At 38.9% G+C, this 26486-nt stretch overlaps 1 protein-coding gene across 1 annotated transcript; it reads right to left on the reverse strand.

Annotated features, from left to right (window-relative positions):
• Positions 1–880: 880 nt before the first annotated feature.
• On the reverse strand, positions 881–26267 carry LOC135700493 (proton channel OtopLc-like). The gene is made up of 6 exons (XM_065221026.1): positions 26131–26267; positions 16667–17029; positions 3280–3500; positions 2677–2820; positions 2187–2465; positions 881–1982 (listed from the first exon to the last, which is right to left on the reverse strand). The coding sequence occupies exons 1-6, from the start codon at positions 26232–26234 to the stop codon at positions 976–978; spliced, it is 2118 nt and encodes a 705-aa protein (XP_065077098.1). The 5' UTR covers positions 26235–26267; the 3' UTR covers positions 881–975.
• Positions 26268–26486: the final 219 nt, after the last annotated feature.

Genomic DNA, 26486 nt, shown 5'->3' on the forward strand with positions numbered 1-26486 from the left:
AACTGGTGGGAGAAGATGGAAGAATCATTCGATCGAAGGCTGAAGAAGCTTCCAAGAGAAGTCGAACTAAGTTTCCGAGAGGAATTGAAAAATAATGTACGATGTAAGATGGAAGAAAATTCCAGGGGAAAGTTAGAAGAAGGAAGTTAAATAATGTTTAAGAAGTATTTCCCGATTCCCCTGGAATTACCAGAAATAGCCATCGACAGTTTATCGATTCATGGGTAGCCAAAAATGGTGCGGAAATTGAAATGTTAATCGACAGAGTATCCATAAGACATTTTTGAGGATGATTTTTTTTAGAATTTTAAGGGCTCAAAAAATTTGAGATATTCAAAAAGATACAAGTCTCTCACAATAATTTTCTCCGAAATTCTGAGCGGCAATAATCATTTTGATTATTTAAAAAAATCGGTATCAATCGGTATAAAAACTCAAAAAATCGGTATTCTGAGGAACCTTATCAGTATATCGGTATCTAGTTCGGAAATCGGTAGAAATACCGATAAATCGGTATATCTGGCAACGCTGACTGACAGGCTGAGATCGTCATGTGTCAACTGCGTACTGAATTATTTTTAAACTTTGGACTTTACAATGTTTGTTTCGCCTATTTATTGTGTTGTACGTGGTTTGGAAAATATATAAAGTTCTTATGCCAGTTCGAACAAGGGAGTGGTAAAGCAAACTTATTCAATCTGTATTTCCCCGGTCCTTTCATTAAAACAATGTAGTCAGTCATGAGGTACTCAAAATAAATGAATAAACATCATATGGAAATTGATTATCTTGTTTTTCATGTAACCTCCAGTGCATTTCAACGGGCATAAATTAAACAAAATTGTCAGAAGTCAGATTGAGTTTTTATTTTAAACGATACATGTACTACGCAGTAGCACATCATATAAACTTAGCCTAATAATCACATATTTTTATGGTATATTTCTACGAACTACTAACGGTGTAATCTAGAAATCAATTTTGTTCATATCTAACTTTGTAGGTATTTTTCCAGACCTCAAAGAGACAGATAGTCGAATGGAATCGATAGAATATTGCCAGCGGCATCGAAATGTGCGTAATGATTGTCCAAGCCCAGATGCCGTAAAACGCCATCAACGTTGGTCTGAAGCTTGCATTAGTTTTGATCAGCGTGTTAATGATCCAGATGGCCATGTTGGCAATCAGCAGGAATGTGATGGTCTCCCTTCCCGGTTTGGTGCGATTCTGTTTGGCACCCTTGCATCGCCGCCACCAGGCATTCATGACAAACAAGGTTTGCAGGGTTGTTTGTATCAGCGAAATCATCTCCGCCACTAATGAGTAAATCGAAGCATGTTCTGTAATGCCGATCGAGAAGAAAGTTCCGATCATGCTAAACATGCAGTAGATGTAGATACCGATCTGGGCAAGGACTAGTAGTGTGCAGTCCAAACGGATTCCACCATCACCTTTCTTCTGCGAAAACTTGAGGTCACGCATTTGGATCATGGCCCACACAACAGCAAATGCGGTTATCGTGTAGATAATTATTTCGCTAATTGTAACCTCGATGGTTGCCATCCGCTGGAAGTACATTTCCTTGTGGAGTACAAAGTACATTATCAGCACTATGATGGTTAGAACGATGACCAAAATCCCTCCGAACATTCCACGTTGGGCATTGGAGCAGTCAATGGACAGTAGATGGGCACTTTTTCCGGTGAGGCTTTTCCGGGAGCTTTTACGCGAGCCATTTCTGCCCCGTTCGGTTTCCCGCAGTTTCTTCCACATTTCAAACAGAATGACAGCGCAAATCAGCGAGTACTCAATGGTGCAAGGAAACAGGAATGGGGACGCGTTCTGTACCAATGACCCCATTATGTTGGTCCGAAGGCATTCGATACCGGCCAGCGATGCGCTGGCACCGTCACGCTTGCTCAAGTGGTGCTGCACATAATGGGTGGCGTTTAGCTGGATTAGCTTCGCTTTTAGTCCATTGTCTGCGAAAGAAAATGGTGCGAATCAATTCTGTTAGTTCTGGACACTGGATATTTACAGTCAATCCATGACGTTATAGATGGATTGTTATAGCAATAAACCTGTCAATTCTTGGCAATATTCAATACTTGAAACAATGAGTAAAATTTGAAATAAAATATTTCTCAGTGCTTCCGGTAAAAGGCACATTGAATCGCAAATCTTACCTGTCATTGCTGCTGCTTCACCACTTTTCGCATGGATGGCTATCCCCTCGTGTGCGATGTGGGCAATCTCGTGCTTGGCCTCTTCGATTATCACGTACAGCCACTCGCACAGGTTGGTGGCCAGCATATGCATCAGGCCAAAGCGGGAAATGAATTTGTGCCGGTTCATGTGAAACTGTGGTACGCTGCTGAAGAACAGAAACTGCATCTGTACAATGCATAGTGCCATTCGAGCGGCCGGAATTAATGCAATTAGAACATTTTGACATCTTTCATCGCCTGCGTCGATAAAGAGAAGGAGAATTTATAACATATGCGGTATAACTTTATGGCCATCCATGGACGGCTCCCATCGAGACAAAGGCCATAACAGCCAATTTTACGCGTTCCGTAAGCACACAGCAAGCGTGCTCCTCCCGAGGGGAAATCGAATTGAATTCGTACTGAAATTGGATTTGTTCAGCGTCTAGTTGGATGACGTTCGACTTACGTTTCAACTCAAAGTACTGGCCAAGCTCAAGACCAGAGTAGACCATGCTTCCGATTCCGAAGGCAATTGCTCCAACCCGGAGGTAGAATGAACCGAATCGGGCCTCTTTCGGTTTCAACATTTCTGGTATACCACCAGGTTCATCTGGAAAGCAAACAAATTAACCGTGTTAAATGACGTTATCCGTCACGAAGGATGTTTGACGATTTTTAGTATGATTGCAACTGATAAACGGCACATAAAGTGAGCGTGCGTCTTTTGAAAAGCTTATTGCCGTTCCAGGGAAAATAATTCGGCGCAACTGACAGCCACAGCATGCTATCAAAGCTGATAATCTAACGCCAAATGCTAGTTCTTCTCTGAATTGAAATTATCTAATCTGAACAGTTTAATTACTGAATAGCTGCAATTGCAGCACGAGAGTTTGTATTGCCATGACGTTCGGTATTGCCAAAATGGAGCACAAAAAAAAATGGCACAAGTCTCGTGCTATCAAAATTGACAACGGCTATCAAACTTCGAGCGATAACCGGGCTGAGGAGAAGTGTCTGATGACCCACACAGCGAACGATAACCAAAAAGAGTTTACAGAGGTGTACTTACGGTATTGCCTCAAGATGTAGTTCAGCTTGGCATTGTGCTGGAAGCGTATAACGTAGAGGTATATTGTAAAAAGAACACTGATCAAGTACAGATACAGGTAGAATCCTTGGTAGAAGTGTTGAGGAGCCTTTTCGGACACGACATCCGTTATGGGAAAGGCGATTCCGAGCACTATGATCAGTTTGGCGTACAAAGCGGACAAGGCGATACTGAACTGGTTACTGAAAAGATAGATTTTGAAATCCTTCATTAGAATTTTTAAAGAGAAATATTTTGCTTCTATTAATTTTTTCCTGCAAACTGTGAGAGTTTTTCCTCGCGACTCGACTTATACGCTCAAAACCATTCTGCTCTCATGACAGTTACTCAGAAGAAGGCCCGAATTAATCTAAGTTTTAAAAGATATTTTGTTCGAGCCTTAACGTCTGTTCTCTATGATACTATAGTCAAAATATACAACACAATAAACACTTTATCTTCCACTATCCAATAAACTTCCTCCATCAGAACGGGATCCGCTTCCAGCAATTTCATTGTATGGCAGTAACGCCCACGGGAGGCAAAGCGCTTCCATTGCAGCAATGGACACAAATTGTAGTCATCACAAAACGGTTGCATTCCCAAGTTGACGACGTATCGATCGAAAGACTGCAGCGTACAAGCAAGTTTTTCCAGAATGCATATTTTTGTATAAAACCTTCACAAGATGATTTTTAAGACGCAACGTATTTGGGGTAACAAACTTTGTTCGCTAGCTAACATAAAAATTACAAAATTATGTTAAAAACCTTCTGGCGACCACATTAAAGAATATGTTTCTGTCACGAAACATTGTAAATTCTGCATACTTTTTATGCAATAAAATCTTACTTGTTCCGGTTGGGTGTAGTTTATGAACAGCCTCTTTGCAGATGTACCAGTTATGGCTATACGTTCCGATTATGGTGTGTTCTACCTATGGGATATGATAACTCCAGGCCATAATTGGAGCACACTATAATGGAAACGTAAAGCCATGAATAAATTTTGACTCAAAGAATGGTGGTGCCATGTATGCCTTAAGGACTGTTCATATAGTATGTAGACAGTTTTTTGGGATTCTGAATCAATTTAGATAGTCAAGTTTTGAACCCACCACAGCATGCGTTTGGCGCTCTGTATATGGACGAAATGTAAAATACTATGGCAACCCCAGCATAGTTCTGTCAAAACCTCAACATGTTCATTGATCGTTGACTACTTTAAAAATGAACACCATAGTCAAATGAACATTTCTTTGCTTCACCTACAACCATTGTAAGGCGTCTAGCATCAAAGTCGAAGAAGTGAATCTATTACATCTCAAAATCAAACGCATTATTTTATTCTGCAAGCGCTGTAGTCTCGATATTTGTGTTGCATTGGCCAAAAATAAAATGGAAGGGCAAAAGTCTAGGTAAGGAGAGAAGATTGATTTGTATAACTGTATTTTACTGGCAATAGTTTAAATGATATTTCAGTCGACATAGAATTCCATACTTCTTGGCAATTTTCTTGATGACATTGTCAATGTGAGAGTTAAACTTTGTCATCAATAATCACGCCAAGATAAATATTTAATCTCCTGTACGCGATCAATAGTCTCATAATCAATTACAACAGAGACGTTCTCATTTAATCGATTCCGCGAAATTATCATAAATTTAGTTTTGCTTGTATTCAATTTCAACTGCTTAGAGAACGCAAATCTTCATTCAAGTGTAAAACATCATCTAAATCCCTAGCTGCAATGAATAAAACAGTATCATCTGCAAAAAAATTAATGTTGCAAAATCGTAAAACGCGTCGCAAGTCATTAATGCACATAATAAATAACAGGGGCCCTAACACACTTCCCTGGGGGACTCCAAGGTTAATCCCCACGGGACTGCAAACAGAATCATTAAAAACAGTCCGTTGAGTTCTGTCGGACAAATAGCTTTCATTGGAGGCGAACCAGCCTAAGACTGAAAGCCTCCTAAATAAAGCTAAATAATAATAATACAAATAGCTTTCAAACCATTTATATGCTCGTAATTCCAAAGCGCTTGATTGATCTTAACAATAAGGGCCTAGAAATTGTTTCAAAAGCGCGTTTAAGATCCAAAAAAACAGCAACAATCGTATCTTTACACTCCAAGTTATTTTTCCACTTCGCTAATACCAAATTCAACGCGGTTTCACAAGAATGACCTTCCCGATATCCCGATTGTTCTGGTATCAACAAAGAGTTGCTATTCAAATACTCCAACAGCTGGCCTTTAACAACAAGTTCTAAGATTTTCTCTAATGTGTGCAACATGTTGATGGGACGAAACTCTTCGGCTTTAATCGTTCCAGCAACTTTTTGAATAGGAATCACAAGGATTCCTTCCAAATTTGTGGCACATGTCCAGTTTGCAATGATTCATTAATAAGGTCCAGCAAGATGTGGCCAATGATATGAAAGCAATCTTGAATAACTCTAGCATTGACATTATCTACTCCTGCCGATTTTCTTAATGTAAAACAAATATTGGGTGAAAACCTTCAAATCTACAACTACTTTTAACTGGCTGTCAGGTTCTTCGACCAATTAAATGGATTGAATTAATCAATTGAAACACTGTCGACAAAATAATCGGTTTGCAATTACTAGGTTTTAATAAAGATTTCAAAATTTTCCGTAACTCTTTGCTGTTGTTTTGATGCTGATCTTCCTTTGAACATATTCACAACGAGTTTTCTTTATCGATTAGGAATACTTATTACGCTCGATTGTGTACCTATTCCAATGATTGTCATTATTTGATCTGCAAAACTTTTTGTACCGTTTGTCCCTTTTCCGTTTAAGACGCAAAAGATCCAAATTGTACCAGGTGTTCGTGTTTTTAAAAGAAACAAACTTTTGCTCAACTAGTTGATTGGTACACATTTTCAAAGCGTTATTAAGAACAGCTGTAGATTCATCTAAATTACCGGCCGCGAATGGAAAATCTGCGCTCCTCTCAACAAGATTCGAAATAGCTTGCTTTGGATATTTCCTCCAGTACTTCAAATTTACAAAATTATCGTTATCGTTATCGTTAACGTTATCTAAGGTCACTAAGGTCACTAAGGTCACGGTTATTTTCAAATCAGTATCCGTAACTGAACAAATAGATTAAAAATTGGAGTAAACATGATCAATTGAAGTTCTACTGTGCCTGGAAATACGCGTATACTCATTTACCGTTTGCTTTAAAATAAAAAATACTCAGTTAAACGCTTCAAATGATTCGAATTATGGTTGTCACGCCAATTAATATTAAAATCACCAGCTTATATATTTAATTTACTAGAATCAAGAAATGTCTCGAGCCAGTTCTCTAAAACTTCAACAAAACGCTGGTCACTAGATCTGGGAGAATGATATAAAACGCCATAATTACCCATCTTCATGCCACGCACAACTGTAATGCCCAAGAACCAGTTACCATCAATAACTTTGTTGGTACGAAGATTGAATTGAACTGATTCTTTGGCATAGATAGCAACACTGCCAGTGTATCTAGAATGCGATAAACAAGCAGCAACATTATATCCCGGAATACTATATTGATCAAATGCTTCAATTTCGACAAAATGAGTTCCAGCTACAAAAAAAAAAACTAATAGTGGACGTTTTTCCTCAACAATCCGACGTAGTTTGTTGACAACCCCACAATATTCAAATACAAAAAATCGAATTAATTCACATTCCTGGAACTTGGCTGCTATTTATTGAAACGCAAAGTCTTTTATAGAGCAAACATTCCGTTCTTTGTTCGGTTTTCAAATAATTAACACATTTCAATGCAGTTGACGTACACTCTGACGTTTTGTGTTCTTGACTGCACTTAGAGTATCTTCCAAAATTTTCGCAATCCATGCTTTTGTGCCCAAATTCTCCACATTTGAAACATCTCAACACATTAATCGCGGGAACTATCGAGCACCGATCAAACCCTAAATTGCACACTCAACAATAATAGAGCCATCTTTACCATTCCTAAAATTCTTCGCAAGCTTTTTTAGACTCTTTTGGTTTAATTACAATGACCGGACGAGTCTTACAATTACTCTGTTTGTTACTGTTACTGTTACTAATATTTTTACTTTTACTGCACGACTATGTATTTTTACGACATCCGCAAAACTCGCATTTCTTGAAAAACATCATCATCATTATCACTGTTACTAATTACTAACTTATGTTTTTTGCGTCTGGTATTTTGTTTCGATTCCAACTAGATCGTCCTAGATACACTGTGCTGGTTATTTGTAACAGCTAATTATTTTTCCACAGTAATTAAAAAAATGAGTTTTTCATACTGTCCAATTTTTCACAAATTAATTTTTCAATACCATTTACATTTCGGCTAATGTTATTTGGTTGAGTTATTTGATCTATGCTTGCCATAAATTGGTTCTAGCTCGAAAAATATGTTACTTAGCACAAAATTGTCGCCTCCATTATACAGCTTAAATGTCGTACATACCGTATGCATGATAATGTTCGCACCATTAAGCAATGTTTTTTTTTTTTTTTTCCTTTGGTTTGTTTTTTTTCCGTCGATCTTGTTTTCCGTGCTGAGCACCAATGCTACCGACGTGCCAGGAAGGCAGCTCCCACACCTGGACCCTACCTATCGACCCATCAACTCATGAACCGGGGACCAACGGCTTTACTTCCCATCCAAAGGAAGGCGTGATCAGAGATGTTATGCCTCAGAACATCCCGGCGGCGCTGACTGGGATTGAACCCAGGCCTGCTGGGGTGAGAGGTAATCACGCTTACCAGTTAAGCAATGTTAAAATTAAAAAAAATTCTCAAAAACTTCTTTTTCGAGTTTTTTTTATTTATTTAAAGGGGGGATGTTTCTCAGCGTCTAAAACTATGTTAATCATCGATCGAGTTTCCACTTGCTGCAATAACAGCCTCCACACGCTTCCGGAATGCACGGCAGGTTCTAATAATGTAGTCTGGATCCATTTCTCTCCAGGTACGGGCAATGTTTGTCTGAGGCTTGCTGTACTCGGTTGGCGTTTAGAACAGGCCTTGGCCTTCATGACGCGCCATATTGAGTAATCCAGCGGATTAAGATCGGGGCAGGATGGCGGCCACATATCCTTCGCCCAGAACGGAAGATGTTCCTGCAACCACTTCTGAGTGCGGTTCGAGGTGTGGCACGGAGCCCCATCTTGTTGAAATCCAACATTTGGCTTCGGACCGTACTGTTCTTTGATCCACGGAAGAACATACTTACTCAAATCCCGATATAGACCTCCGTGTAGACCTTGTCGCCTTCTGGAATTAACACCGGGTCCATTTTTTTTGCCATCGGAAGCCACCAATCCAAACACCATAACGCTAGCAGGATGCTTGGTCAGATACACGTTCTTGTGCTCGTCGGCCACGTCTTTTACCGGAAGAGAACTAATACACCGGTCGGTTCTGGAATTTGATACGGGATCGACGGTAAACATGCTCTCGTCGGTGAACAGAATTACCGGATTTTTTCGCTTAAGGAAGTTCAAGATTTTCTTGCATCGTTCGACTCGTAGCTCTCGGATGCGGTTGGTAATCATGTGAGTTTTTTGTTCCGTGCCTTCACCCCGCCGTAAAGTCACTGATCCCGTGTTCCTTTGCCATTTTCCTTATTGAACGCACTGGATTCACCCGAATCTTCCTTTTGATAGCAGCGATAACCCTCGGAACCCGAGATGACCTCGGACGACCTGTGGCCACCTTTGCGGATAGTTGTCCTTTCTTTTCTCGGTCTAAAACCCTTTTGGCGGTCCACCGGGACACTCTCACGGCGATTAAATTGTATTTTTGCTACATTTGCGCGTGGGACAAATCACGAATACGCTGCCACTTCGTCATGGTGCAACTGTCAAACTAAGTAAATCATTTTCTTTTATACACAGCCTACTACGGTATGAGCTATTCGTCTTGACACCAGTCCCGAAGCGACATTTCTTCACAAACACATTTTGACAGTTCCTTAGGGGCTGTTCATAAACTACGTAGACAGTTTAAGGGGGGGGGGGGGTTGACAATTATGGCCCATACAAATATTAAAAATTTTGCATGAACAATTGTCTACGCAGGGGGAGGGGGAGTCAAGAATCCCAAAAAACTGTCTACGTAGTTTATGCACAGCCCCTTATGGGGTTTTGCGTTGGATTGAGATAATAAGAAAAAGTCCGCCATGTTTCACACACAGACTGACAGTTACATGAGATTTCTCCATAGGAGTAAAGAGCTACAGAGCTCTCGTCAACGCCAATAGGTTACGTGCATGCAAAGAAAACCAAGGCATTGTATGCACAGATGAAACGGTATACGGTAATATGTAGTGTCCTTTCTACTTCAAGTAAGCTGCATTTAGTTTCATTTTAGAGATAAAAATGTCTAAAATTGGTGTTTTTTACCTGTTTTCCCTTATTACTTCAAAAGATACATAATCAAGGGTACTGTTTTGTCCAATCAAAAAATGTCTCTCAAAGCACTATACATACAACGCTCTCTTCAACACCAACTTTCTATCTCGTTTAGTTTTGTTGCAATTTTGATCTAAACACATAATGTTGGTTCGTTAATTAAACCAACTAAATAAAATTCAGTTGGCAAATAGAAGAAAATTTACCAATAACTCATCCTATTAAAATGATGCAGGTATAGTATGTTTTAGAAAGATGTGTATTTTAGTATACCAATCAATGTTGTTGAACATAGTGAAGACCTAAAATTAAAGAAAACTCATATGATGAAAAACGTGTTTTTGGGGGTCGGTCCTCAAACAACGCTCTCTATCTCTATTTGGGTGAAATTTACGACTTCAATGTATTGAGCAAAGTTGTTTGTAGCCTGTTTTGCTACAACTTTGCTGAAGACGTCAACCATTTATCTCGACATTGTGAACAAATAAATTTTTCATTTCACTTTAAGGGGGATTAATCACAAAACCCAGACTTTCAAAAGGTGAAACATGTCATACTCATCAACTTTGCTGAAGACGTCATTACTCTAAATCCACTCACTCTCCATGGTGCTATTAATTAAGAGCGTCAAAATGGACTTTTCAACCACTTTGCCACCGTGTGTTACTGTTGACGTCTGTATGCAGCGCGCACAGCACACTTGATCGCCGCGTTTATTTATGGTTTGATAAGTGTGACCAAGAAGAGAAAATCCTAAGAGAAGAGGTGACAATACGGGGGCGAAAAAAAACCACTTTTCTGTCAAACGCGAACCACTTCCTGATTGGTCGATTTCATGTGCGTAAGATAGAGATAGAGATAGATAAAGATAGAGATAGAGATAGAAATAAAAGAGGAAGAAGCCAATTGTCACCTCTTCCTCTTAGAGAAAATCGAAACTCACACGCGCCGCCTACAAAGTACTCTCCCAAATTCTATGCCACCGTCTGTCACCATTTGCAAGAGAGTTCGAGGGGCAATACCAGGCGGGATTCTTGTGTGCCCGCGCTACCACGGACCAAATTTTCGCGATACGTGCCCACATATCATTTGTTCATTGATTTCAAATCCGCATACGACACAATCGATCGAGATCAGCTATGGCAGATTATGCACGAGTACGGATTTCCGGACAAACTGACGCGATTGGTCAAGGCGACGATGGATCGAGTGATGTGCGTTGTTCGAGTATCGGGGACACTCTCGAGTCCCTTTTAATCTCGAAGGGGGTTACGGCAAGGTGATGGACTTTCGTGTCTGCTGTTCAACATCGCGTTAGAAGGTGTGATCAGAAGAGCTGGGATAGACACGAGTTTCACGATATTCAGGAAGTCCAACCAGCTCCTTGGCTTCGCCGATGACATTGACATTATGGCACGGAACTTTGAGATGATGGCGGAAACGTACATCAGACTGAAGGCTGAAGCTAGACGGATTGGACTTGCCATCAACGCATCAAAGACAAAATACATGAAAGGAAGAGGTTCTAGGGAAGACAATGTTAGCCTCTCACCCCGAGTTCAGATTGACGGTGACGAAATCGAGGTGGTCGATGAGTTCGTGTATTTGGGCTCACTGGTGACCGCCGAAAATGATACCAGCAGAGGCATTCAAAGACGCATTATGGCAGGGAATGGTGCCTACTTTGGACTCCGGAGGACGCTCCGGTCGAATAAAATTCGCCGCCACACGAAGTTGACTGTCTACAAGACGCTGATTAGACTGGTGGTCCTCTATGGCCACGAGACCTGGACTATGCTCGTGGTGTTTTTGAACGGAAGGTGTTGCATACTATCTACGGTGGAGTGCAGATGGATGACGGAACGTGGAGGAGGCGAATGAACCACGAATTGCACCAGCTGCTGGGAGAACCATCCATCGTCCACATTGCACAAATTGGGCGACTACGGTGGGCTGGGCACGTCGTAAGAATGCCACACGACGAGCCAGGAACAAGAAGAAGAGGCGCGCAGTGGGCAAGGTGGATCGACCAAGTAGAAGGTGACCTGCGGACCCTTCGCAGACTACGAGGTTGGCGAACTGTGGCCATGGATCGAGTAGAGTGGAGACGACTTCTTCGGACAGCAGAGGACAACAAGGCCTTAGCCTGATTGGTAAGGAAGTATGTGCAGTTTGCAGAAAACAATCAATTCACGCGGCGATCAAGTGTGCTGTGCGCGCTGCATGCATACGTCAACAGTAACACACGGTGGGGTTGAATTAATGTTTTATGCAACGATTAATAAACGATCCAACATGATGTGTTTAGAACAAAATTACGTATCTTTTGAAATAATGAGGGAAAACACGTAGAAAAACACCAATCTTAGACATGTTTATCTCTTAACTGTAGCTTAATGCAGCTTACTTGAAGTAGAAAGGACACTATTAAGAAGGATTTTTTTAGGTGGTCCAATGGAGGTGTTTAATTTTGTGCTAAGCAGCATATTTTTCGAGTTAGAGCTAATTTATGGCAAGCATAGACCAAAACAGAAAAAGTTCAATAGTTCAGTAATCTTTGAGATTGATCATATGCGTACTGAGCTATTGAACTATGTTTTGTGTTGTTGCTTTTGTGCCCGAATTCTCCACATTTGAAACATCTCAACACATTAATCGCGGGAACTATCGAGCACCGATCAAACCCCACATGTACTTTTTTCGCACATAACAAACATTTATACGTATCGACATCGACTTCAATTACAACACTAAGCTTGTTATAAGTGAAGCGTGGATTTTCAAACATGTTCACTACTTTTACTTAGTAGTGAATAAAGACATCGGAGGAAAACTGATTGCTCATGCCCACTAGAGTGATGCAAAATTTGAAATTTTCGCTCCACAATACTTAAACGATTCCAAATCGAATCCTGACTAACCTCTCAAAATTAGAACCCATTTGGTGAGAGGCTGAGATGGTACAAACCATTTGAAGTTTGTATGGGAATTACTATGGTAAAAGCAAGATTTTTGTTCATGTCTATCTAATAATTCACCATATCGGTCTGCTTCAAAAGCTTTCAACTTTACTTGTAGGAAATTTTCCCAGCTACAACTTTGCTCAAGACTACTTTTTGATTAAATGCAAGGATCGAAAAATATCAATGGTTCAATGCACTGATGTCTTATGATCATGCTCAATCAACTGCTCAGCAGGCAACATTGGTGTTTCTCGGGCGTTGAATAGGACACAAAAATCATGGCTACTATGTCACGCTGCAAAATACAGTGTTGCCTACAGAGCAGCTGCTTGATCATGTCATAAGTTTACCAATCTCTTAAATAATTAATAACATTTTCCTGTATCTTTTTACATAGAAACGATCTGGAGCAAAGTTGTAGCTGAGAAAATTTTCTATAGGAATGGCTATCGAACAGTCTCGCAGCTCAATATGGAAAAATACTAGAAGGCAATGAACAAAAAGTTAAGATTTCCCATAGTAATTTACATGTAAACTTCAAATGGCTTGTGCGAAGTCTGTTTCTAATCAAATGAGTTGTAACTTTGGGAGGCTAATCAAGACCCGATTTGAAACCATTTAAGCACTGTGGAGCGAAAAAGTCAAATTTTGCATCAGTCTAATTTATACGTATCGACATCGATTTCAATTACAACACTAAGCTTGTTATAAGTGAAGCGTGGATTTAGTAGTGAATGAAGACATCGGAGGAAAACTGATCGCTCATGCCCACTATTTTCAATCTTGGCACCGAAGTGGGAACAACAGCACTACATTTTTCACCCAGATTGTTTTCAATACCATTTTCACATAATTTAGATTAGCTCCTGTTGCACACTCAACAATAATAGAGGTTTTATACCGATTTATACCGATTTTTTTTTAAATAATCAAAATGATTATTGCCTGCCGCGCTATAATTTCGATGAAAGACTTGTATCTTTTTGGATATCTCAAATTGTTTGAGTCTTTAAAATTATGAAAAAAATCATCTTTAAAAATGTCTTATGGATCTTCTTCTTCTTCCTCGCATTTCAAGCTTATTGCTTATGGCATATTAGCTTATTGCGTGCTCTCAACTGAGTGTTCTAGATGCACTTCCACAGTTATTAATTGAGAGCTTTCGATGCCTGTACCATTTTTGCATTAGTATAATTGTGTGGCAAGTATAATCATACTCTATATGCCCAGGGAAGTCGAGAAAATTTCCAACCCGAAAAATTCCTAGACCGAACCGGGAATCGAACCCAGTCACCTCCAGCATGGTCTTGCTTTGTAGCTGTGCCTTTACCGACTGAGCTAAGGGAGGTCCCATGTCTTATGGATACTCTTTCGATGAATGTTTGAATGTCCTTACCGTTTTAGGCTACCCATGAATCGGTAAACAGTCGATGGCTCTTTCTGGTAATTCCGGGGGAATCGGGAAATACTTTTTAAACATTATTAAACTTCCTGAATTTTCTTCCAACTTTCAACTGGAATTTTGTTCCACCATACATCGTAAATTATTTTTCGATTCCTCTCGGAAACTTATTTCGCCTTCCCTTGGAAGCTTCTTCAGCCTTCGCTCGAATGTTTCTTCCATCTTCTCCCGCCAGTTTATTTTTCAACTTTCCCGGAACTTCAGGGATGCTTCCAGATTTTGATTGCGAATCCACATTATCTGCAGGAACTTTTAAGAAGTTCTGAAACTTCAGAAAAGTCCAGACTTTTGAGTAAGTTTCTATAAATCAAAGAACGTTTCAATAACTTCTGTTAAAATTCTAAACCCGGAAATTTTAGGAAAGTCCAGCGAAATCCAGTGAACTTAAGGAAACATCATAAATATTTTGGATACTTCACAAGTCCAAAGAACTTCTGGAAAATTTAATGGTTTTCAAAACAGCTCCATTAGTTTCAGGAGAGAACTTTAGGAAGCTGCGAGAACATCAGGACAGATCAATAAATTTCAAGGAAACCACTGAAATTTTAAAGGAGTTCCGAGAAACTCAGGCAATTTCCGAAAATAATAAGCTTTAAAACATTCTGGCAACGCTGCTGTCGACAGAAGCAGATCACTCTCGATGTGTTTCACGCGATCGTCTGTTTACTCGGCAGCAACCATTGTGTGGTACTCCTCATTGTTCTTCATCAGCAGTTCTTTTGGCCGATGCCTCGTCGACTTTGGAAAGCAACCGTTTCGTGATGAGTGTGTGAGTAATGACCACGTTTTGTGATCATTGCTGCAATGAATGCGCTCCCAAGAAACATTTCAAGTTTTATCGAGGTTTCATAGCATTCTACAAGCTTAAATCATGCTCTACAGAAACCTTATAAAACCAGAAATGATACTTGGGCTCTGCCCCTCGTTGGCGATACTGCCATACAAAGAAACTACTGGAAGCGGCTCCCGTTCTGATGGAGGAGGCTTTTTGGATAGCGGAAGATAAAGTGTTTATTGTGTTGTACCTTTTGATGATAGTTTTAAGATGTTTTGTAAATTGAACAAGAATCCTCGGCTCAGTAAAGTTAATTCGACTGAGCCTTATCAAATAAATGAATAATTTAACAAAAAATATGCGCAGAACAATTTGTTTCGGCAAATCTTCCATCACCCATTAAAATATTTGCCCTAAGGAAGCGAGTGGTTCTAAATAACGATTTTGCTTCACCTAGCTCAATCGATTCTTAATCAGATCGTACTCCCTTTCAAGTTTATATGGGAATTACTATGTGAAAAGTGTACTTTTTGTTTTCAATGTCCTCGCCCGTCGACATAATGATTTACGCAAAAGATTGCTACCTGGTATTTATCAACTACAACTTTGCTGAAGATCACTTTTTTTTAAATAAACTTCATGTTAATAACTGATTTTGATAATTTGATTGATTTAGAAGCCGATAATTTTTTGATAGGATTAATAGACAGCTTTAAGGACAACACTGCACAGACTGACAGTGTTTTGAAATTAAAATTTTGTGAATCAGCTTTTGGTATGAGGGTCAAAGATTTACCGAACTTTCAGTTGTTAAAAGTTCGTTAAAAAATTACCGAAGTCGGTAATAATTATGAAATGCGCAAGTAAAAATTCCCCATCAGAGATTTTCACGCCCGGTTGTATTGGTGCGATATGTGGGAGCGTGTTATTGAAAAACTGAGGAAAATACATAACAAATCAATGTCAAACTCATTTTGACAGATCTAATTTCAAACATTTTTTAGGTTAGTCAGAGGAAAATAATAAACAACTTAACACGGCGATGCACCTGCTAATATGCGGCCGTTAAACGTCACTAAGGGCCCATGCATTAATTATGTCACGCTAAATCGAACAAAAAATTACCCCCTCCCCCCTATCGTGACGTTTTTCCTATATCTAATGCATTGCTTGTCTCAAAATATTAGAAACCCCCTCCCCCCTTAGAGCGTGGCATAATATATGTATCAACCCTAATCTCTATTGTCGTTTTCGTTTTTGCGGTGTAGCTACACCGGTGCTACACCGCCGAACACCTAGGGTGATAGCTCTCGGTGGCTTACAAACAAATCGACAGTGAGCATGCATAAGGGCGTATACGCGATGATCGATTCTCTTCTTTCTCTTTTGTTAATAACTCGCTAGCTTTAACGTTTCTCGGTGCGTTTGCTGCTGTTTTAGATAGCCAATACAACCTATTACAACTCTGCATTGAACAAATTCCAGAAAATTGTTTCGCTTAGCTGTAGCAATGCAAAGAGAAAATCGATGAAGAGAATCGATCATCGCGTATTCGCCCTTATGCATGCTCACTGTCGAAATGATGATGAGCTGTCAATAACTCGCGCTTATTGCTGCTTACACTACACCGGTGTAGTGTAGTAAAAACGAAAACGACATATGAAAACATGAAGGTAGGACTTCAAAATCAAATCGACCAACTATTGCTGTGTTGGTACTTACTGCGCCACCGCTCGGTTCTTATCCCGCATCTCCTTATACTCAGGCGATTCATGCTTAGTATCATCCTTCTTATTCAGCGACAGCTTGCTACCGTGATGCTGCAGGAATTCGATCAGATTTTTCTTGTGCACACTAAAGGACGCCCTAGAAAAGCCGCCAAAGAACGAGGGCCGTCGAGAACCGCTGTCTTGTGGATGGTCGTCCCCGAATAAACTGTTGCCCGTGGGACGTCGACAATCGGGCCGTGAAGCAAAGCTGACATTAGGTGTAAGTTTGGGCGACTGTTGGATCGTTGGGGTCAGTTCCATCGTTGCAGGTGATTTCGCTTCGATAATATGAATCGCTGGACACACGGTGGATTCACTGTAAGAAATGAGGAATGGAAAATGTGATGACTAATTATTTGGGGGTGAGTTAGTTTCGGTAATGTAAATCGCCGGACACATGGGGAATTCACTGTGAGAAATGAGGAATGGAAAATAAGATGACTAATTATAAGCTGTTACGTAGTTTCGGTGAGCCGCATAATTTCTATTTCACTTTCCAGTGAAGAGAAGGAACTGGATATGTCTGTAGCTTCGCTACCATTTATTTGAATTTTTGGAGTGATCATCCGTATGGTTTGTGATGGCTGGGCAACTTGATCGAAGTACTTTTCGTAACTGGTCGGTTTGAAGTCACACTCAGAGTAATATTTCTCTGAATCGGGCATGTGTGAATTGGTAATGCTAATAACGTGGGGCCCTCGGAGAGTCTAGTTAGACACAGTAAATCAAACTTTGTAGGGTTCGATTACCGGTCCGGTCGAGGATTTTTTCGTGTGGGATTTTTTTTGATTTGACTAAGAATGTACGAATGCATCTTAAGCTCTCAATCATCAACTGAGGAAGAGCTGGTTCTAGTTGGGACGTTATAGCCAATGAAGAAGACAAAGAGTCAATCTGATCTGTTGCTAAAATTGATGATATGAGTAAATTGTTGACCGATTCTGTAATATATTAATTGGAACTCAAGCACATTTGCAAAAATTAGCGAGTTTTCTTCATATATGTACAGCACATATGTTTGAGTATTATATTTGGAAAACGTGTCACCCTGGGTCAGTATCTAAAAAAAAGATGTTTATTTTGTTCAGAGTTCAATTATGTTTGGAAACGGTTGGATAGATTAATTTATTCACATGTTATTTAACTTTGACAAATCCGTACGGCTTGACATTATAAAACAATGGCTTGTTAATTAATAGTGATGAATGTTGCTTAAAACTGGTATCTTTTAAAAAATTTCATAATTTTCAAAATTTTCATGTGTTTTGACTTTTTTTGAAATGAAACATAGGGGAAATGGCTCTAATGTTGGCCTATGGATCTAAGATTGGGCCCTTCGCTAAAAATCTGCAATTTATCAATTTTATCTAGATGAACACGTCATTGGGAGGGTGCTAATGGATGTTATTGAAAATTTAGTCGATTACTGAATTTATGTATGGGCTCAAATTAGGAGTATATAGGCCGACATTACATCCATTTCCCCTAGCAAATATTTTAATTTAGAGAAACGCCCTATCTTAAATTAGGTTATTTTAATATGTCTTCATTCTGACTGCAAACTGCCCTCTTGACTTAAAGAAAATTTATATGCAAAAGAACATTGACCAACGAATGGTACTAAAATAAGTTGCTTTAAGGAATCGGATAATGGTCTTTGTAACAAACCTTTGAAAAATGCTTCTGTACTGCGTAGATACTCAGATTTACTGACCTGCCCGTGTTTTTTTTTTTTAGTCAGAGGAGAGCAGCGAGGGGCAAGTGTTTAAGATAAACTACTGTATGAGCTCTAAAGAAAAAGATTCTAAAAGAGCTTCTAAAGAAGGTTCTAAAACTATGTATTGGATACTATTTTTTCGTAATATTTTAAGTACAGCCTACGGTAAATGGGGTGAATTGAAACAATCGAAAATGTTCGTGTCCTACCTTACAATATTCATATTTTAACAAGGAAAATATTTTTAAATATAATAATCAATGATATATGTATGACTTTCATGGCAATGGTTAACAGAAATTGATATATCATTTTACTAAAATTGAAATATCTTAAAATATATAAATGTAGCACTTGGTTATAATCACAATGTACCTCATATGTATGGTTAAAGATCGCGTGTAACCCACGTCTATCCGCATAAAAGTGAGTTCCAACTTTTGTTTGTCTGTGGACATTTTGAAAAACGTGTTTTTGCTCCTATCTATGACGCTTAACTTTACAGTACTATTTGAATAAAACAACTGGTTGATGTTATCTCCAATTTACTCCAGGAGTTCAAGCAACATATTCTAGCCACTTCCGCGCTAATGACAACAGTCCTTGCAGTTTAATAATCGTTTGATTGAATGAGTACAAGGTTAGCTATTGAACGTAAAAAAAAGTGTGCAGTAAAATATACTTTTTTGATGAAAAAATCATAAAAACAATCATTAGAGTCCCTTGATAAAACAGTGTCAAGTTTCACCCCGGTGATCAATTTGTCCCCAGATTACAGTACTTTATTTTCTATGATTTCCATATCACCATCTTGAACTGGTATAATCCAGTTCGTTAACTGATTGCAGTAAGAAGAACTTCGATATTTTCGAAAAAAAAAATGCTCAAATTGGAAGTGTAAACAAATACTGGAGAGCATTGATTGTTTTCGGTATGAAGCAGTACTTTGCGATTAAGAGGCTAAGATAATCTATCTTCTCTTTTATTATATTTTGACTTCGACCTTCAATTCGTTTTATTGGTTCAACCGAATTTAAATGTTTCAATCTATGGTCCGCACACCACCATAAATTGAAACAACATGGATACACTTAGTTTTTGATATTTATTTTGGAAACATTATTTTAAAATTATGTTATCTCACCAACTCGATATTGTAGGGACCATCGAGATATAGAAAATAACGAGTTGTAGAACAAAAATCCCATAGGAAAAAACCCTATCAGCAGCCATGACATATTTTTTGCCTTTTTCGTACACAAAGGTGTACCGAAAGGCTATAATATCACTTGATAAACACGTTTTGACAGAGGTCTGGACTGACATACCAATACTCAGCTTGACGAGATTAGAAAATGCCTCTGTGTGTGTATGTGTATATGTTCGCTCGATTTTCTTGGCGATTGATGAATCGGTTTGTATGTTTCAGGCTCTCATAAAACCATAGAGGTAACCCTAAGACTAGTAGGTCCCGAAGAAATGAACTCAGCTTTTTGGCTCACTCTGGTGGCCCCAAGCTAATCGATACACCCCTCGAAACATAGGAAAATCCACGAACACCTCATTTTATCTGTCAAACTTTCATAGCGAATCAAAACAAACATAGTGTAGTAATAGAATTTCAACTAGAATGGGGTACTGTAATCGATTTGCTTGGGACCAATAGGCTAGTCAAGTAGTGAGCCAATTTAAAATCGTTAGTTTACACCGGTTTATAAAACGCTATTGAAGTGTATCCCGATCGGACAATTGACTCCGGTCAGTGTTCACTTAGCTGTCGACAGAAGCAGGCCACTCTCGTTGTGTGTCACGCGATCGTCTGTTTACTCGGCAGCAGCCATTGGGTGGTCCTCCTCATTGTTCTTCATCAGCAATTCTTTCGGTCTATGCGTCGTCGACTTTGGTAATCAACCGTTTCGTGATGAGTGTGTGAGTGCTGACCACGTTTTACGTCCATTGCTGCAATGGAAGCGCTTTGCCCCCCGTTGGCGATACTGCCATACAATAAAATCACTGGAGGCGGCTTCCGTTCTGATGTAGCAGGCCTATTGGATAGCGGAAGATAAATTGTCTATTGTGCTGTACCTTTTGACTATAGTTTTAAGATGTATTGTATAATGAACAAGAATCCTCGGCTCTGTAAAGTTAACTCGATTGAGCCTTATCAAACAAACAAACGAAATTGAATCCAGAGATATGAACAAAACAGTTAAATTCCGTTATGAAGCTTTGTTATTGTCCCACTTTTCTTGGAGATGGCTGAACCGAATCGAGTACAACTGACGAATCAATTTTAGTTTTCCCTCTCACAATTGCATGAAACTTCGCATAACTGTTCACTAGGGGAAATCCTATATACAGAGATTTGTGGCAATATTATCAGACAATTTGGCAACGTGATTTGCTTTGTTTACACAAGCTGCCAACACTTGCCGCGGAGCAAAATGTTCCAGGTTTGTGCGTGACTTTATCGTTGTCTACTGTATGAGTTTGATTCTTTGCGTTGTTTGAATTCTTAGTGAACTGGAGAACCGTGGTCGTGGAAGTGCAACCACGTGTTAAAACCATTTAAAACTGTGAGGTTTCTTTTTCCGGTTTCTGAAAAAAACCTAAAATGGCGGAGTTTTGCGGACTACCGTCAGATTTTTCCCTAGTGGATTCTATGCGTTTGTGCAGTGTATGTTACAATGGTAATTATTTGATGGAATCTATTTAGTTAAAATGTAATGCTTCTTCCAGCTCGAAGTGGGAACACGCAATTGTATTTTGCTAAAGAATTAATATATATTGCTGGAAAATAGAAATATTGCGTATAATTTTATCACCGACAAACCGACATGACACTTAATTCTGATTTATGCCCAACAATTTTAAACAGCCGATTTAAATGTGCAGTGATCCGAACTGTGAAAACCATAGGATTTTTTGATCTAGATAAAAAATAATATGTCCAGAATAGATCAAAATACCGCGATCCCGGAGACAGATGTCAGTAGTGTACTTTGGTCTAAAATGTTATTGTTTTTGCTATGGTCATTCATGTCGGTTTGTCGGTGGTTTTATGGCGCACTTCACACCAAGCTTGACAAATTAGTGCGTTTTCACTTATTAAAAAGGATGATAAAAGTGCGAGTTTTCTTCTAATCGTCTTGTTGTCTTGGGTGCACTCATTCCTTATGATACAAGCAATAAGTGCTCTGAAGACACCGTAACAGTTTGACGGAATCGTGCTTTTTTATCACACTTTATTGCATTTTGGGGTTGTCCAGTTGCAGATGCAATCACCTATAGTAACCGAACTGAAAAATGTATAAACATTATCCATACACAATTTATTATTTAATTGTCAATCATGCTTAAAACTCTCTTATGTTAACGTACGCATTTAACGTCTATAATATTTTTTTATAAATTTATAAACGTTTTGTTTGAATTCATTTCATCCCGATTACAATACTTTTCAACCCAATGAGAAATCTTTTTAATATTTTCTAATAATAAGGCTCGTTTGGCTCACATTTTGACAGTTCTTGCTGCTCGATTGGCTCAAGATGGCTGCTTCGGCGAATCTCTATATATAGGATCAAGGAATCAACAATATCTTCAAATGACAAAATGACAAGCGATCAACGAACCGAATGATAACGCTCTGTCAGAATTTGAAAGCAATAATGATACAATCTTCTTCCTTTTTTTCATGACAAGCAGCCCGTGCGACACAGCTCACTCAGGGCGGAAGAAGGAAACAAGCAAATGGTTGGCAAGCTGCTTTACAAGCTGTTAATGAGAATTTTTTTGTTATGTCTTTTCTCGATTCAGATCAATCTATGTCCTCATCCGTGTATATTGTAACAAAGCTGGCAAGCAATCACTCATATTCTTGTTTTCGTTCGAACCATATTTTCCATACAAAAAAAAGTTTTTTGTATGGAAAATACGGTTTGAATGAAAACAAGAATATGGGTGAATATATCATTATCCTTTTACCACTCCGATCGAGCTATGTTACAGAGCGAGTTTGTCATGGTAGTCGTAGCAACCGTTTTGTCTGTATCGTTGGTTGCTTTATGTTTTTAGATTCGCTGTATAGGATTACTAGGGGAATTCAAACAAGTTTGTGCCGGAATTAGGCGGCGTCCATAATTTACGTAACGCTTATAGGGGGAAGGGGTCACCTCTATCGTTACGAATTGTTACATAGGGAGGGGGTGGTGATAAAGGCTTTGCCTTACGTAACAAGGAGACAAAATAAATTAAGTAACGCTTATTGTTACGTAATTACGTAATTCATCACATCAAATTGTTTGCAAAATAAATGTATTTTAATTTTCTTTCTTGAATTTCTTTACTTTCGTTAAACTTTTACATTTAACTAAATTTTAAGGAATAACAATATACAGCCGTCGCGTGTAGAGTACTGTTTGTTTACCTTTTTCCGATTCGAAGTTTGCATGTTCGATACGCATCGCGGCAGTGCTGGTTGTTTTCCATGCGATCGTTAAAGTGTTGGAAAATGGATCGAACCAGCTTTTCCAGTAATTCTTTGACAGCAAAAGCCTACCCATTCAAAACAAAAAAGCAGGCACAAGAAGAAGCTGTGGCGCAATGGAATGAGCTTAAAAAACAGGATCCCAAAGAGTTTAGATCGTCGATTTCAACCAAGGTTTCAGAGCTTGACAAGAGAAGCATGGGTCAAAAAGAAAAGTTGCTGCAGTTCTGGGCAAAAGCTGGCACGAGCATACAAACCCCAGAGGACTCCTCAGTGACAGCAGTGATTGGAAACAGTGCCAAGTCCACTGAAAGTGCTTGAAAATCCGGTGAAGCGCCCAGCCGATCGAGCGGCACAGGAGCAATTCGAAAACAAATTTATCGCGAATCTGTTACGAGATTGTAAGTTATTTTTATTGATAGAAATGGCATCGTTTCAGGAGCGTGAAGACAATGGTTTGCTTTCTGCAGAATAAACGGCTTGCTTGAAGAAACTTCTTTCGGATGAATGCTAATCCCAAGCAACGTCTATTGGTTCTCTGTGTAATAACAGCTGATCTGGCAAAAACAGAGTTGCATCCTCGGGCGGTCAATCATGCTCATGCTCATGCTTAAGGATTAACAATCTTAAAGAATCAAAAGGAACTTTGATTCACACGCTTCAACGCTCTTGCGCTCCAAGATCGAAACGTCCTATAGAGGGAATTATGAGTCTGCTGAGACAAAATTTGAAATACAGAATAACATAATTCTGGGGCAAACAGGTATTTTCAAAATTTCAATTGAAGAAGTGTCAAGTTACTTTAAAATTTGATGAAATCTTTGGCATTGAAAAAAAAATCAAAAACCATGAAATAGTTTAAAGATCTGGGACTTGAATACACTTTTATAGGCCTAGACTTATTTTCATAATTCTAGAACTCTATTGAACTTTCTTTATAAAAAAATCCCTGATTAATGGCAAAATTCCCTGATAATTCCAGGACTTTCCAGGTCTTCTCTAACTCCCTGATTGTTCCAGGTTTTAAAGGTTTTTACTTGAAGGTGCCACCCTGATAAGGTGCAATTTACTATTTTGTATTTTCGAAAATTTCAAACTAATTTGTATCATTTCAATCACGTTCACTCACATTCAGTTGATGTTGGCACCTGAATGTGAGTGAACGTGATTTTCTATCCGCAAATATTTGCAACAATAATTATTCGCAAATTTCCACCAAAAGTAATTTTGATTATGCTAATTTTTAAACATTTTTGATTAATTCCGGGAAATCCCTTTTTAGATTCCCCATTCCCTGAAGTGGATTCCCGGGAAATTTTAAAACCCTACTCTCAACTTAGTGTTGTTTAAGCACTTCCACAGTTGTTAATTGTGAAATTTCTAAGCCAGTACCATTTTTGCATTAGTAAATATTATGGTGCAAAAAACAAACGCTGCCCGGGAAAGTTAAGAAAATTTTCAACCCGAAAAATTCCTAGACCGAACCGGGAATTGAACGCAACCGCCTCCAGCATGGCCTTGCTGTATAGTTGCGCCCTTACCGACTAAACTATTCATCAATATGGTATATGCTATGAAGACTCAATCATATCGGTTACATAAATGATGGGAGGAATACTGCATATTTGCTGACTATGACTAGCTTTTTTCCATTTAAGGTAAATTTTATCAATTACCGGTAATTTATCGGTATTTAATTTCTCAATACCGAAAAACCGGATTTCGGCAAGCATACCCGGTAATAACAACCCTAGCAACTTGACGTCACATCTCTTGTACATGAGCACTTCCACATATATAGGGGAAATGAATGTAATGTCGGCTTAAATGCCCCTAAATTGGTCCCATACATAATTTCAGCAATTGACTAAATTTTCAATAGCGACCAAAAATATCAATTAGTACCGTTCCAATGACGCGTTCATCTAGATAAAATTGATAAATAGCAGATTTTTAGCGATGGGCCCAATCTTAGATCCAAAGGCCAACATTAGAACCATTTCCCCTATGCGATATTTGTTAGCAAATACACTCCATCACAACAACTGGCATCAATACCTTCAACTGGCAGACCACGACAGTTTAGCATAAACTTCCTCCCAAAATCTATACCACTGAATGTTTACTGCGTCAATACGCAACTTCAGCGGCACAAATCTTCAGGTTCGAAGAATGTAAACAGCTCATATTTCAATCCATTTTTGGATGCAGAGAAGCAAATATGAAATGAGGGTTTTTGCCCTGACCATTTCCTGTTTAGCGATACGTTTGTGCTCGAGGGCTAATGAAGTGAGGTGAGCTTTGTATCTTTTGAGGATTATGTCCTTGGCTAGATAATGGTAGATTGATAGCCTCAAGTGTCTTCCTTTATTGAAATGTTTACAACATTTTTTGAACATTTTACAAAAAGGTCCAATGTAGTTTGATCGAATCTCTCGAACGGCCCCGGAAGACATTTCCGGCTATTAATTGCTGTGTGTCAATTAGAAGATATTTATCCTTATTCCCATTTACGACGCATCGGATAAGTCACACAGATCAACACAAGTTGGTATGGCGTATCCGATACGTCGTAAATGTAAATAAGAGTAATTATCTAGTAGCCTACCCGAGTAGAAGAAACATCTCAATCATTCAAAATTATGATCTTGACTCCGAAAAATTGATTAACACGACATAAGGGGTAACATAACAAGGAATAATATCAGAAAATTGTGCCCGCAATATCATCCCAATACATCAATAACAACATAATAAAATTTAGGTCTTTATTTGGTATGCAAATATAAGAATTTGATTTTAAACTGATATTTGGCATGCTATTTTTTATATTATTTCTTGATGTTTTACGTCTTCTGTCAAGCTAATCCATATCAGTATTAGATATCTATAGTAAAGTTGCTACCCGTGTACACAACAGACATGTCAGGATATTTTTCTGTAGGCAATTTAACGCATGTAAAGCTTGCGTACTCATTGTTAGTCAATACCACTACTCCTTGTGTAGTTGGTTATCATCTAATTATCCCTTGGCACAGTGTAACATTCCAGCTAGGGGTACTGCACAGAAAGTGAAAAGACGATAGACTTAAGAGTTGCATACAACTGAAAGTCTTAATTTGGCAAACACGTTTTATGAAAAACAAAGCACTACACAAATAAAACAGAACTTATCACCAGCGACGTAATGCAAATAAAAACCGAACCGCACCTGGTCGACTCCTCAGTAAGCGTGTTGAGCCGCTCACGATCCGCCTTTTTATGAATCGCATCCTCTGCAGCTGCCGAAGGAATCCACTCAAAATCTCCAGCCATTGATCAAATTGATCACTATAACTCGCTATTAATTTATCTTCCAATTTCAACAACAGAAAAAAAAATACAACCAGTGGCTTTTTTTAACTCGCGATCCACTTCTCTTAAGATTCTGGCGTTCACTGAGCCCTCCCGGGTGATGAGGTGATAAAGCCATACCACACAGACTTGCGTTGTGTCAATGCCCGTGCTGTGCTGTTGACGAAAAGCGTGCATGAATCCACCTGCGGGGAGATCCAATGTTTCTTATGA

The sequence above is a fragment of the Ochlerotatus camptorhynchus genome, unplaced genomic scaffold (assembly GCF_037179485.1).
Source record: "Ochlerotatus camptorhynchus isolate MF236.1 unplaced genomic scaffold, CSIRO-AGI_Acam_v1.1 ptg000137l, whole genome shotgun sequence".
Taxonomy (NCBI): Eukaryota; Metazoa; Arthropoda; class Insecta; order Diptera; family Culicidae; genus Ochlerotatus; species Ochlerotatus camptorhynchus.

What these genes read in the sequence shown, in the direction of transcription:
- LOC135700493 (XM_065221026.1), bottom strand. Translation starts at nt 26,234, where the DNA reads ATGGCTGGAGATTTTGAGTGGATTCCTTCGGCAGCTGCAGAGGATGCG. An exon ending in CTACATCTTGAGGCAATACC is followed by an intron (nt 2,821 to 3,279) that starts GTAAGTACACCT and finishes TTTGCTTTCCAG; the next exon opens with ATGAACCTGGTGGTATACCA. An exon ending in TGAAGCAGCAGCAATGACAG is followed by an intron (nt 1,983 to 2,186) that starts GTAAGATTTGCG and finishes TTTCTTTCGCAG; the next exon opens with ACAATGGACTAAAAGCGAAG.